General features: G+C 42.0%; 1 protein-coding gene across 1 annotated transcript in view; it reads left to right on the forward strand.

The window, feature by feature from the left end:
• Positions 1 to 6,367: 6,367 nt before the first annotated feature.
• Positions 6,368 to 15,575, forward strand: part of ITGB6 (integrin subunit beta 6) — a 52,730-nt gene continuing 43,522 nt past the window's right edge. The window contains exons 1-4 of the mRNA XM_063116467.1: positions 6,368 to 6,484; positions 11,756 to 11,822; positions 12,302 to 12,378; positions 12,985 to 13,064. Of these exons, the coding sequence (XP_062972537.1) occupies positions 12,318 to 12,378; positions 12,985 to 13,064 (141 nt within the window). The 5' untranslated portion in view covers positions 6,368 to 6,484; positions 11,756 to 11,822; positions 12,302 to 12,317. The remainder of the gene's footprint in view (positions 6,485 to 11,755; positions 11,823 to 12,301; positions 12,379 to 12,984; positions 13,065 to 15,575) is intronic.

A 15,575-nucleotide genomic window follows, 5' to 3' on the forward strand; every position in this document is an offset into this window, starting at 1 on the left:
TTGGGAGAATTGACCATTTATTCCTACTCCCTGCTTTCTGTTCTCTGACCTTTTACTGATCCACAAGAGGACCTCTCCTCTTATTCCATGACTGCTAAGTTTGTTCAGGAGTCTTTGGTGAGGGACCCTTCACTATGGTATCTATTAAGATGGTCCACCTTGGAACCAGTTGGATTTCTGGTTTTCCAGTCTGTCCTGGGCAAGCCTTTCTGATGAAGCTCTCTAGAAAGCACCATTGATCTGACCAATTGGCAGGATCACTCCTGGGCACCTTTTGCCACTGACTAGAGAATCCAGTTGCTTGGAGAAGCCCATTCTTGGTTTTCTAATGAGTGGCTAGGATGATTGCTAAAGAGCAGGTGGTGGAAATAATCATGATGAATCCAACCAAGCATGGCTTAGAGCAGGGATGAGGACTGAACTCTATTTTGAAGAAGTGCTTGGAGACATATGCTATTGGCAGGTGTGTCTGAAGACAAAGTTAGCCAGGCCAAAGGCGATGAGGCCAAAGTACCAAAATTAACAGAATGTTTAAGCTAAAAGTGTTTACTGCCAGTAATTAGCTTAAGAGAAGCATTTCATTTTTTAGAATGGGGAAAAGGTCCGCCTGGCGCCTACACTATACTGCTTTCGTCGCCAGCTGAAGACCTTTTTATTCACTCAGTAGTTTAACACGTAATTTTAACTTAAATTTAAATTTTACTGTTTTAACTCTGTATTTTAATCTTATATCAACTTTGCTGTGTGGTTTTATCCTGGTTGCGCTTTTTATACTGTATTTCGTAATTGTGTTTTAACCTGTTTGGTGTTTTATTGTGGTTTTAATTTTGTGAACCACCCAGAGAGCTTCGGCTATTGGGCGGTATAAAAATGTAATAAATAAATAAATAAATAAATAAATAAATAAATAAATAAATAAATAAAAGGCCAGGAAAAGGGCCACCAAATGACCAGTGGTTGTGAGGGGGAAAGGTGGGGGCAGAGGAAAGGCCATGACTATCTGGGGAACTCTGGAGGGCTGGATTGGGAACACAGGAGGTACAGACCTCAGGTTCAACACCACTGGCTTACTGCCACTTTGAAGGCCTAGTCTATGGTGGTGCTGTGAACAAATCCTGCTTTTCTGCCAGTATTGTGTTCGCCTGCACCACGTCATTCAGTGGAGCTGTTCCAGGTTGTTAACAAGACCTTGCAGTCTCCCTATGGATAGCCTGTGGAACCATCTGCAGCCTGCTGTGACCAGATTGTGAAGTATTCTTTAGGGATATCGACACTCATGTCTGTTCTGACTGGGACACCAGGTTAATAATGGAATATGTACCTGAAGCCTCCTTAGTGTCTGCTATTTACAATTGTCTGCTTGAGGGTCAGTTAATCTCATCTGAGAAAGCAAAGAAGCTGCTTGTGGAGAGACGTGTGCTATGGTGGGCTCACTCTATCTTTACCCATCTTAGCTAGCAACTGCTTCCCACTCAGGACCATTATAGTCAACAGGATAGTTGATGCATTTCTCACTGAGCTGTAAATTCCTGCTAAATTAAAAGAGGCTGTTCTGAGGACCCTGATTAAGAAACCATCTTTGGACTTTGCTGACCTTGTCTGGGCTTGAATTAGCTGGTTTGGGGGCAAGGGATTTGAGAGAGTGAAACTCCATAATAACTCAGATGAAGCTGATGGCCTACATCAATGGCTTTATGTCCAATTTGGGATGGAACCAACTTTGGTCACCCTGGTAGATGTTTGATCTTTCAGAAGCTTTTGATACCATCAGACCAGTATCCTTATGCATCAGCCCAATATCCTTCTGGATTAGGAATTGGGGATACTGCTCAAACCTGGCAAATAAATTCCAGATGGTGGTGTCTATTATTTTACCCCAGGGGAATAATCCTCTGGGTTCAATATAGTGTCCAATGCTTTATGAATGAAACTGCTGAGTGAATGCACCCATAGTTTTGGAGTACGGTGCACAGTATCATTAGGTCTGCAACCCAACACTTCTCCCAGATTTCCACACTGATAACTTTTCAACAGGCTGCTTTTCATCAGCTTCACTGAGAGACAAGGATCTGCCTACTGTCATTCACGATCTGTTTTAGATGACTGGATTGTGCTTTGTGGAGTAGGGATGACTGTGAGGACTGTCTAGGAAGTTCAACTAAGTTCAGAATTTGACAACTTGTCTGCTGATGGGACAGAACCATTGTGACATATCCACTAGTATATTCGGATATGAACTCATTCACTGAGTGCTGCCCTTTGTGTAGCCAAAACAGCAACATCCACGCACAAGAGGGGGCTACCAGCAGGCTCTGGGAAACCCCAAGGTTTGCAGAAGTACAGAGAAATAAACTAAAATAAAATTGAAGATAAACTTTAAATGCAGGGGAAAGCCTCCAAACCACACAAATGAGAGTCTGGGGAGAGGAGAAGCGGAATGGAGTAGCATGAAAAGACCCTGGCTGGCTGGAACCCTGAACAGAATCACTCAACGCTGCAATGTTTTGTTTCAGGTCCCTCTTGTACGCAGCCTTTAAGATTCTAAATGGTTTGTCGAACCCATGGGCGTTAAGACTTCATTCCCCCACCTTAGAGCAGGGGTGCGGTACTTCAGGCAATGGGGCCATATCCAGCCCCCTGGAGATTCCTCTGATGGCCACCCACCTTTCCCTGCCCCCCATTCCCTTGACCATCAGTCGTTTCATGGTTCCCTAGTTTTGTGTGTGTTTTCCTCCCATTCTAAAAGGTTGAAAAGCCTCAACTGGTAGTAAGAGCTTTCAGCTACCATCTGCTGCTATTTTGGCCCCACCCTTCTTGCCTTTAGCCCCACCCTCCACTTGAATGCAGCCCCTGAGAGCCTCTCCAAAATAGAAGAGTTCAATACCCCCTGCCTTAGAGGTTCAGCAGGCACAGTCGCTTCTCTCTTTTCAGATAAAAGTGTAAACGCACATGTTCCGCAGTGTCTCCAGCAATTAGACAAAGACTTTTCCCCCCAGTTGTTTTGCTTATTCTGCTGCTCTACTTTTGATTGTCTTGATAGTTTTGTTGAGTTGCACTAGGCTTTTCCCCCCATTTGTTGTTGTTGTTGTTGTTTTAGAGCCAATGGAGGGCAGTAGTCAAAGCAGCCTTTCGCAACCTGGTGCCCTTCAGATGTTTTAAACCCGAACTCCCCCTCAACTCCATTCATAATGGCCAATGGGCAGGAATGCTGGGAGTCATAGTCCAAAACATCTGGAGGGCACCAGATTAGGGAAGGCTGAGTTACAGGGTTAGATAGGGGCTGGGGAAACCCAGGTTCAGATCCCCATTCTGTCATTAAGTTTAGTAAGGGCCAAAAAAGACATTACTTTAAATCTATGTTTTGCAATTATATCTTTTATTCCCTTTTTACTCCAGAGTTGGCACAGAGGACCCAATCTGAATTGGCACCTTAGTGGAGGGGAGATGTGAGGAGGCTTTTATGATTCGGGTTGGGTCCCAGTATCTTTTCTAGAGCAAAAATTAAGGATAGGGGAGACATAGGTACAGATTTAAAGAAAGGTCTGCTTTGGCCTTGAATGACCTTGGGCCAGTCACTACCTCTCAACCCCATCTACCTCACAGGGTTGTTGAGAAGGAGAAAATAGAGATGGGAAGAAGAACCATGTACCCCATCCTTACACCTCCTTGGAGGGCAGGCAGGACATGAATGCCATACAAAAATGAATTGGATTGGATTCAATTAGCCCCTCCCACCAATTTTAAAGCTTCCATAAACATAATGGGGAGGAGGCAAATCTCTCCCCCCCCACCCACCCCCACATGTCCTACAAAGCTGTTCTAATGGTCTGAGCAGGGTTGGTTTTCTTTATTTGTTTTTATTTTAAAGTGCTTTGGGAGCCAATATAGTGATTAAATATAGTAAGCAATGAATGGATAAATGGGTGGCAGTCAAGAATATGACAGCAAGGACATATGTGGGCAGAGGCACATACAAGGGAGTGGAAGGGAATTTCCTTTAGAAATGATCCACTGAGCTTTGCTATGACTCATTCCTACTCACTCTACAAAATCAGATAACTCCAAGCTCAGATGGTATTGCTCTCCAGGGAGAGCAATATCATCTGAAGGGCCCAGCTCTGATCGTTCAGGTATCTCTAGGTGAGTCACAGGGATGGGTAAGAATTTCATTTCAGTTCGATTTTGAGAAGAATTTATCAAAATTTGAAAAGTTCTCTATTTTAGGTCAAAAATAATTTGAGATTTTTTTAAAAAAAATGAATATGGGAAAAATCAAAACTGATAGATTCCTTTACTTAGGCCTAAGTGCTTAGTTTTTAAATGTCTGGCTCTGAATCCATGTTATTTGAAACCATATTATTGCCTAATTAGGATTGCCATCTCTTTTTTCCTCATCAGACAGCTCTCAGATAGGCAGGAACGTTATGATCCTCCATGCTGTAAACAGTTGTACCTAATGAATTTGGCTGGTGCAGATAGATGAAAATTTAGTTCCAGTTCATTTGTAATAAGAATTTATCAGACTTTGGAAATGTCATATTCAGAAAAGGACGAACTTAAGATTTTAAAAATTCAAATGCAGGAAAATGGACTTTTGAGATCTGCCCATCCCTTGCGAGTCAAGGCCTCTAGTATGGGAGAACAAACATGTCATCAGACAAGTATTTTATCACACACGCATTACTGCTCACTGATGTTTTTTCGCAAGTCCTTTTGATACTGCCGTCTACCTCCCATTCTCACTCCTTGTGGCCTTCTTTCCCTCCCAAAATAAGAACCCAGTAAATCTGTTTATTATTATTTTTGGAAATGAAATGTCATGCCATTTCCTGCTGTGTGTGATAAAAACACCCACTGAATGGGCCACATGGTCTTTGTTTACTTCCTCTTTCTTCCCCTGTGTGAAGAAAGAGGAAGTATTGTGGGACAGAAGCAGGGGGAAAGGAGCAGTAAGGAAATGGTCAGTAAAACAAATAACACTGTAATCAAGGAGCTGGTTGGCGCTTAATATAAAATATGGGGTAGAATCTGAAACAGCAGGAATAATATTTCAGATATCAGATGGGTGGGAAGGTGGACAGGGACAAAAGGATTTTCAGCAGGGTGTGATTCAACACAATCTAAAGCCCCTCACATTCATTCATTCATTCATTGAAACATTTAAAAGGTGTATGCAAAGGAGCATTTGTTGTATCATTTTCACATACACACTCACATACACACACACTTACAATAACATCATCACAGCTTTTCTTTTTCTTTTGAAGCAAAGGTTTATTTATTAATTTATTTATTAATACATTTATATCCCACCTGTTTTCCTCTTGCAAGGAAACTAAGCCACCTCCTCCTCTCTCATCTCCATTCTATCCTCACTACAACCCTGTTAGGTAGTTAGGCTGAGAGTCGATCACTGGACCAAAGTCACTCATTGAGCTTTATGGCAAGGTGGCGAATAGGATCTGGAACTCCCGAGTCCCAGTCTAATTCTCTAACAACTACACCACACAGTCTGTTTTGCCTTCAACATGCTTACATAGTACATAGGCCAACAATTCCCAAATCATATTGTGAAATTTATAGGTTGCCAGAAAAAACAAATTAATGAAATAATTAAAGGCTTGTGCAACCCAACAGAGGATGAGAAACAGGACTGTCTTCACTGCACCAAGTTGGTGCCACTCCGCTGCCCAACCCTGCAGCTTCGCTGGTGCAAGGTGGCATCAAGTTATTCAAAGCGGGATTTCTGATGGCCATTAGGCTCACCAGGCCCACCCTCTCCATCTCCCGTGACTTCTGGCAACCAATGGCAGGTCACCTTCCACCTAGGAACACCTCCCAGAGCAGTGCCCAAGTGAGGACAGATGGGGAAGAGCTGTGCTGGCCTCATTCAGGAAGGAAAATTGGGGGCAAATCCCTGATTTTTCTGCTTTGCATCTTTGGCTTTGGCTTCGGGGTGGCTCCAAATCAGCAGCTGCATCATATAACCAATGCAGAGTGGATTCGGAGCCATCCCAGGGCAAAGACAACGTATAGACGGGCCCCAAGGTATGACTGAAGCAAAACTGACTTCTCCAAGGGGGTGGGTAATTCTTATAAGTCTCTTCTGGCAAGGCCTACCCAGATGAATTTTAAACCTAAGAATTTTAAGGTGCCCTGATGGTTATTTTAATATTGTATTGGTTTTATATGCTCTCCTAATTTGTTTCATGCATTTGATTTATATTGTATTGTTGAATTAATGTTGTTCCACACTGCGATCCAAAGGGAGAGGCAAATAAGAAATAAATATTATTATTACAAGTAAAATATTTTTAGATATAAGAGTGAAGTATGCCCCCTCCCAATTTTCTGTTTCTGTTTTCTGTCTAGGAAAATAGTTTTCCTCAGCTATCAAAAGTGAGAAGCACTGTCAAGAGTATAGTGAGTTATGACAAAAAAATCACTCCTATGTGTAGAATCAGTGAGCTGCCCAGAGGGACAGGTATACCTGAGGAACTGAAGAACAATCACATATTGGCTGCCCTTTGTGCTTCCCTGTGAAAACCTCTAAATATATTATAGGCATAAACAATGTTATATTCATGGCGTTGCCGACAGGCTGTAAAGTCTCCGAGTTGTAAGAGGGATGGGCTGTCCATGTTCTGGCCAGGTCTTGTGCCTTTAACAGCAGCATGATTTGCATAAATCAGATGGGGAAGCTTTTCAAGCCATGGGGATGACCACTATCACCCATTGATGCTACTGATTAAGCTGCTCTTAAAGGCACAGGGCCAAAGGGTGACAAACCTGAAAGCTTTCACCATAGATCCAGAGAGAGAGAACATATCTCGAAATGTTGGGCAAAAACACCTTTAGTGATAATAATTTTCATTTCATTTATTACATTTCTATTCTGCTCCACAGCCGAAGCTCTCTGGGCTGTTCACAAAAATAAATAATAAATAATCTTCTCCAGCATCTTGACGCACGTCCCCTCTATCTGTGGGACATGGACAGAGAGGCCAAGGTGGTGACCCTACAATTGACACTGAAAATGAAGAGAAGACAATGCGATAGCGACCCCTGTGACTGAATGGTCAGAGAATCTGAGTAGTAAACACAGAGAACCTTCCATTTGCACAGACTGGATAGCTAAGGCTTTATCCAGCACAAAAAAGTGTCCATGCTCTTGCACAACATACAGAGATGGAGAGAGAGAAAGAGAAAGAGAGAGATGGCACATGCTGTGGGCTTTATGGAAAGCTTTTTTAAGAGTGTGAAAAATCCGAGATGGTAAGACACTCCTTTTCTAGGAACTGCCACTCCTATCTGTGAGCTGGGTTACAAGATTGATTGAATCTATTTTGCAAACAGTATGCCACATATTTTCAGTAACTATGCAAATGTTGCCCCCAAGTGATACTTATAATTAGTAATTTCACTGAAATGTCAGGAGAAATAAAGTTTTATCAGCTACATAAAATTAATGGGAGATGTCCTGGTAAATGAGAGTTTCATTACCAGAGTGTGAACCCAGACAGTTCTTGCTGATTGCAATAACCAGTTCCTGTCAAATCAGAAGGGCTAGGTGCTAGAGGGCAGCACCCAAGGGTGCAGCAGGGAACAACAGGAAGCAAGATTTCCTTATTGCAGAAAGAAGAAAGCAATCCTGATCTCAACCGATCTCGGCATGCTCATCCCAGTTAAGATGCTGACATCTTACTTGTTTGCTGCTGTTCCCATCATTTCGGTGGAAACAGCAAACGATGGAACAGCAAATGACAGGTGCTTACTCGCCCCCCTTCCTGGGCTGTGGTGTCCTGAACCTTAGCCCAGATCTCCCGACTCCCAGTCCAACACTTTAGCCACTACACCATATTGACTCATGTTTCCTATCAAGGTTCTGGGCTGGCCCATGTTTCCCACCAAGGTTCTGGGCTGGCCAATTTAAAGATACTCTTATGGATTGTCTGGATTGGACGGTGGCCAGGGAGCTGTCTTCATGGTGCCGAGTTAGCGCCATCTTCTCCCCAAACCCCACGGTTTTACTTACCAGGGATGACGTTGGGTAATCTTGACACCAAGGGAGCGTGGGGTTTCCAGTGGTCATATGTGTACTGGAGCCTCCATTCCTGGTTTCCAGCAACCAATCTCGGGTCGCCTTCCACCAGGACTGCCCCCCAGATTGGCCGTGGAGTGAGGTCAGAAGGTGGAGGAACCATGTTGGCCTCACTCCACTGAAAAAGTTGAGGTAAGTCCCTGACATTTGTTATGCACGGCTTTGCTGGAATGCCCCATGGTGCCTGTGAATCTGTGGCTGTATCATACAACTGACGTGGCGCAGATTCACAGTCATTGCTGGACTTTGATCGCATGTAGACAGCCCCTTGATAGTCAGGTAAGCATTTGAACGTGCCTGTAATTTCATGTGGATGGGTAACTCCCTATAATTTCATCAGTAGAGGACACACACATAGGTAATCAAGTACTAGCCCCACTCTGGGAGCCTCTCTCTTATTCCAGGCAGCCTTTTTCTGCTTTTCTCAGAACAACGTGGATTTTTAGACAGGGTGCCAGAGTGACGCAAATACAATAGAAAACACAAACTACAAGTGTACAGAAAGCCATCATGAATCCAGACATCGAAGTCCAACAGACAACACACGGTACAATGCAATAGTTTGTGGTAAGTTTCACTCCCGCACCTTGATCCAGCAGTTTCCATGGTCATTGGGGCTGGGGCTTCCCATTCGCTCACAAGAATGGGAAGCCCCAGGTTGTTTGGACACTTGTGGAATGCTGGAGTAGGGGTCAAAGGACAGCAGAGCAAACACAACTGCCATCTGAATGCCATCTTCAATCTGCATTTGAAAAATGTAATCTGGCACCAGCTGAGGATTTTAGGTCAGCTGGCCCAGCATTAACTTCAATTGTGAATTTCTTTGAATTCTGTAATGTATTGGGGGCAGTTGCTCATTATAAACTGTGGGCAGAATCCAACAAGGTGCTTACGCCCTTGCCAGTTCTCTTATGCCCTGCCATTCCTTTGCGCAATCGTGATTTAGTGCTTCACGCAAGGGAACTCTGCTGACCTGCTTCCTTCTAGAAACAAGCATTCCCGTTCATTTCAGGGCTGTCCCTAGGGAGCACTAAAGCTCCCTTGGGTAAGCGGTGGGTCCTGCTTGCACAGCTGAATTGGTTGGACCTTCCATTTGTGGGATGGAATTTGTGGAACGGAAAGGAATTGGCGGGGACATAAGCTCCCAGTTCAATTCTGCACATGGAATGACTGTATGAAAAATATTATCAAATAGCTAGTCCATATTTACCAAAGGCCTAAAGACTATACCAACTGATCTTTATAATACTGAGCATCATCAGATGTGTGTGGATAGTGTTTCCCTACTGTCCCTTTCCCCCCTGCTTCTGTCCCATGATACATCCTCTTTCTTCACATGGGGAAGAAAGGAAGTAAACTATGACCATGTGGCCCATTCAGTGGGCGTTTTTGTCATGCTGCTTTTCCTGCACACAGCAGGAAATAGTAGCATGTTTCACTTCCAAAAAGAGTCAGATTTACCGGGGTCTTGTTTTGTGGCCGAAAGAAGACTAGAAGGAGCAGGAGGCCGACAGCATTGTCAAAAGGACCCGCGAAAAGCCATGAGTGACCAAAAACGAGGGTGCGATAAAATGCTCTTCTGATGACACTCCCGGTGGCAAAAGGGGTGGCTAATCTGGATTTATTTTCTGATGTCTGTAAACATATTTTTTTATCTTTACCTTCTTTGCTACAAAATCGAACTGTAAAACTGCACATAATCCTCATGAACTGCATTTATATGTCATTTATTTTAAGCAATGATGTCATTGGTTGACCACGTGTCCCAAATTCTAATTGTTGCATGACACCACAAATTTGGATAATGAATTGCTGTGATATATCAAATGTTCATGAGCCTTAACCAATTGAGCTTTGGACACAATATGAAACAATCACACAGTTTTGTCACTATGTGCCCCAGTTCAACCCACATTCAGTCTTCTTTCACACACATTTAACACGTGTGTATAAATGTGTTTTGATCTCACATGTTGCTGGTGTGTGTGCATATGTGTCTAAATATCATAATCACAGGAGGGAAGGGATCTTCCTCAACCAACCTTTGTGGTTGTGTCACATTTTGCACACGTCCATCTGGCGATAACCATGAAGAGGGTTTGTTTCCATGATGGCACAATGGCCTTAGCTAGACCTACCTTTTATTCCGCAATGGAGGAGGGAAGATCCTGCGATGTGATTATCGTGAGATCCCTCCTCCATTTACACATGAGGCGCGCCGACCTCAGGAGGAGAGGCATCGCACCCATCATTTTAATTTTTTTTTTAAACAACAGGAGTGCACAAGCGCCGAAAGGTAAGGTTTTTTTAAAAAATAATTTAATTTCCCCGCTCCCCCCACCCTACCCCTCAATGGGTGCAGCGGGGTCAACCCATGGCAATGGGCCACATGTTCCACGGTCTCAGGCTCAGCCCGAGACCATGGGAAAACCGGGCCCAAAGTGTAGGGCTCTATCCCGGGGCAAGGGAGGAATCATCCCTCCCTGATCCCAGGATCCCCTGTGCATCATGTGGATGCACAGGGATGATCCCGGGGTTCACCCTGGGATAAAGCCCCATCTAGCTAAGGCCTTACTCTCTGGAATACACTCCCACAAAATTAAACATGTGCTAATTCTATCACTAACCTGCTTTTTGATGATGATGATTTAAATTGATGGCACTAGTTTTATCGGGAGGGGGTTGTATAACGATTGTTTTAACTGAATTTATATTTGCATTGTAACTGAAGTTTTATAAACTGCCTCAGTATGTTGTACATGATCGGTAGTATAGAACTATTTTTAAATAAATAAAGGAAAGTACCAGTCAGGTGGGGGAAATCAACACAATCAGTCCTTCTCATATGGTTGAATTTTTTACACACAAACCCCATAGGATCACGCTAAGGAAAAATGGTTCCCATGCTGCAGGATGTAGGTGTGCAAAGGGCGTCAGCCAGCCAACATTTCAGCAAGCTTCCAAGCTAATGTATGTCTTTTCCATTAGTTAGATTTAAAAATGCATTACAACAAACTGGCATTTAGTAGAAATCCATAATAATTTTTACTTTTTAGTCACCTACTTTGAATATAGCCCGATATATTATTCCTAAAAAAAAATCTACATGATTTACAAGTTTAACCAGTTTAGGGACAGGTTACCTGAATCTCTTCCCATATATATCTGTCCCAGACCTCAATACCTACTTCAGAGGCTCTCCTCCAAGTCCCCCCCCCCCCCGATACATACAATGAGGTAAAGCAGGTGTCTACTAAGGACAGGCTGTCTTCAGCAGGGGCACCTCAGTTGTGGAATGCCCTGTTCAAATAGGGTCCCCTGATTTTTGATATATTTTTTTTACTAAAAGACGTTTCTCACCACCCATGGCTTCTTAGCACTTCAATTTTGTTTTTAAATGTGTTGTATTTTTAGATTTTTACTCTGCTTCTAGCTTTTACTCTGGTTCTTTCTCTGGTTTTATTCTTCATTAAACTTTCTAAAGGTTTTTCATTATTATGTTTTTATGATATTGTATTTTATGGCTTTAATTTTTGTGAACTACCCAGAAAGCTTTGGTTATTGGTCAGTATAGAAATGTGATTTATTAATTTATATATCTATGTCTCAGATTAGGATTACACAATAGCATATAACTATTTTCCTCCTTTTCAGAATTCATTTTAGAAGGTTCATACTCAACAAGGAAGTTAGAAAGCATGGGATTTTTCCACCACTCCAGGTACTTTACTCACATAATTATATCATTCAGCAACTATACTGAGTAATTATTTTTAAAAAGTTATCAGGGCTGTATAAGAATTACAAAACTCTTATGTTCTAGAGTTTACTGTACCTCTCTTGAGCTCTGTAAGACTGAGTCTGTGGATTAAAAAAAAACAAAAACAATCCAGCACTGTACCTGTATGAATTTCCCCACCTTCTGTCTTTATACCTGTCTTCCTTATAAGGCAAACAAGGAAGTAAGATAACATTCCATATCCACGCTGGTTACCTTGTGCACAGCCTGCCGTCCACCTACAAGTTACTACTTATTTTGCTTTGTTTATATCAGTAAAATGTCCCGGTAATTTAGGAGGTTTCTTCTAAAATCTGAAAAGCTTAATACATACACAGGAAGAATTAATGACTTCTGAAAATTTCTGCACTGATCTCAACACACTGGACATAGTTAATGTTTGATATGTTTTGTACGTGCAGCCAGAACTGAAAGCGAATGGGGATTGAATTGCTTTGCGTCTTTTTCCTGTTTCTGCAAAGAAATAAGAATGTACAAGGTAAGTCTCACAGGTGATGAGTTACATTTTGAAAACATGTTTCACACTGTTCTCTTCTAAACTGTTTTTACTTTAATAAGCTGCTGCTGCTGTACACACAGCTGTACCTTTCTACCCGACAACCAGGTGTATGTGTTTTATCCCTGTGACTATATTTAGGATATGTATGGGCCACAAACCTACAGGCTGTTTAACTTTACAAATATGAAGTGTAAGAATATACAACACATCTGTGATTCTGATACAGAGTTGATGATATGGATGCATCAGGAAAGGGTTAGATACTATATACATGAAATAGAATTAATGGTTAGTACAAAGACGTCAGTAAATACTCACTTTATGTCAATGATAATCTTGGGGAAGGCTGAATATTCCAGTTAAAATAATGCTTTAACAGGACTTTGTTTAATAATGATTGTAATTTACATTTTCATAGCACTTTTGGTCACAGTACTGAATAGCCAAAGACTTTTAATAGACAAGTGGAACTGGTTATGCTCACAGACTCTCTTCTGAGAAGTTGGAACAGTGTCTGGAACATTTTGTACCTGGAATCATTAAACCATGCGCTAATCTATTATACTTTCCTGGTTTCAAATATAGGAAATTGTGATCCAGGGAGTGCAGTGAACTGTGAAGAATGTTTGCTTGCTGGACCACACTGTGGCTGGTGTTTTCAAGAGGTAAAGTGGATTATCTCAAACTTTTTAAAGAAATGCAAATAGTTGAGGCAGTTATGACAAGGTTTGTCCATACTCTGGACTCTTTGCTCCAATCTAAACCCCGCCATGAGAAAAGTAATTCAGAGGCTTGATCAAAAGATCTACTTTAGAGCCTAAGGAATTGAGTACACCCTATGAAAAATGTGGCTTCTTTTACTTTTTGAATAGCTGTTTCTCAACCCTCACCCCTCCACCACCTCACAAACAGGTTGTTCAGATGTTTCAAAAATAGTTTGATTTATAGAATGGGGGTGGGTCGCTGCTTGAGAAGTGTAACTCCAAAGCCCATTTGGGATGCAGCATTATTATTATTATTATTATTATTATTATTATTATTATTATTATTCCAGGCTAGAATAAACCATGTACACTATGCAAGCTTTCACTTGTGTCTCTACAATCCAGCCACAACTAGAATAATTTTAAAATGTTTTCCAAAAGATTGGTCAATCTGTACGGGTTTTTTTAGATTTTGCAACATTTAAAGGGTTTTGGCAAAAAGAAATATGATGACAGAAGTAGAGAGATGGAGAAATGATATGAAACAGAGACAGATAGTTAGGAGCTGGGATGATATAATTAGAGTCCTAGTAGAAGGAACATGGAACTACAGAAGTCAGATGATAGAAGAATGGTGGCCTGATCAAGCAAGGGCAAATGATAGCCAGTCATAGGTTCTGAATCTGATCCCCATTCATTCAAGCAGCCTTCCCCCAACGTAGTGCCCTCAAGATTTATTGAGACTAGGGATGTTGGAGAAATCCGCAACAGAATCAAATGAGTTCAGATTATGAATCTGATCAGTAGACTCCACAGCAGACCTGTTTTCCCTAGTTGGGAGGATTCCGCAGATTTGCGGGATATTTTCTAAATTCCCCGAATTTTGTGCAAATTTAGTAGTAGAAAATATAAAGAAGAGCCCAAAATGTGTATTTCCCCCATAGGCTGAAGTGTGAAAATGTGCATTTGGGGGGGATTTGTACATTTTCGCAACTGCAAATTTGCACAAATTCTGAAACTAAAACAAACAAAAAATCAGATTCCATAGATGAATGGACAATGGAACAAAAGACACCTAACAATCCATGAACGTAGACAGAATGGATTTTACACAATCAGTACATTCCTAGTTGAAAATACAACTCCCATCATCCCCATCTGCCCTGGGCATTGGGCACCCTGGCTGGGGATGATGGAAGTTGTAATCCAACACATCCGGGGAAGTACCAGGATGGGGAAGGCTGATTTGTGTAAGGATCTTTTGATTGGACAGTCTGTGTGTTTTCAATTGTGTCTCCACGACGAAGTAGTTAGAAATGTCCGGCATGATCCAGCCACCACTAAGCACTTTTCAGTCCCGTTCACTTTGATGGGGACATATAAGCATATGCTTAACTCTCCTGCACTGAAATCAAAGGAATTCAATGTGCTTTGACTTAATGCTCCTCCTCCTTTTCCTTTGAAGTGAAGGCTGCGTTTGTGAGGGATATAAATATTGTGCCAGATACTGGGTTCTGTGTGGAACTGTGCGTGCTCAGAATTGCAGAAAATTAGTACCTTTGGCTTTGACTGACAGTTTCTAAGTAACTACATCAGACATTGTTTTCACAACACATATAGCAGCTAGAGAAAACCATTTTTGAAATTGTTCTTTGTATTAAAAAAAAAATCCCATTGAAGAAATTATGGCCTGTGCATTGCTCAGTGTTGCATTGTTCGGAATCTGTTGATAAATCCCAAAGTCCCATTTAAGGGAACTACCATATTTGCTTTCCATTGTATTGGGTAGCATTCTAAGAAAGTACCTGATGGGGAAAGCAAAGGGGTGGGAGAAACAGAGGGAGTATCTTTATGGTGACTGGTTGGCACCACCTCCCTCCTCAATCCCCCACACTTATCCCAGGGTGGTTTTGGGTAATCCCCATGCAGAGGAGTGAGCGCAGGGTTTCTGGGTGGCCATCAAGGTCCTGGGGCCACCCCCACCTTCTTCCTGGTGGAAGGCAACCAATGACTGTTTGCCTTGCACTAGGCTTCACCCCTGGGGATGGCCCCAGATTGGCCACAGAGCAACATTACATGTTGGAAGTGCCATGTTGATGTCACTCCCTTTTCAGAATGCAGCATCATAAGCCATATTTAGACCAGCAAAGGCGGCTTCCACCATGCCCTTAACTGGAAATGTCTTTTGTTTTATTAATATTTAGCACCTGAGGAAAAGTTCTGTGAATAATTTGTTACTTTAGGTTAATCCCAATAAAGGCATTATGCTAATGTTGGTGTTTGTATTCTTTTTCTTAATATGCTCCTTACATTTTATTATTTTGTCTACAAGAGCCTCCACGGTTGGTAGGCCTAAAATACTCAGTCTAAGCATCCCTAAAGTATGGGCTTATGTGGTTAAGCATCTTTTTTGTAAAGTCAGCGTATAGAAAGTGTTTTGCCAGAGATGATCATATGTTTCCATCTTTTAAG

This window comes from Elgaria multicarinata, chromosome 2 (assembly GCF_023053635.1).
Source record: "Elgaria multicarinata webbii isolate HBS135686 ecotype San Diego chromosome 2, rElgMul1.1.pri, whole genome shotgun sequence".
Classification (NCBI taxonomy): domain Eukaryota; kingdom Metazoa; phylum Chordata; class Lepidosauria; order Squamata; family Anguidae; genus Elgaria; species Elgaria multicarinata.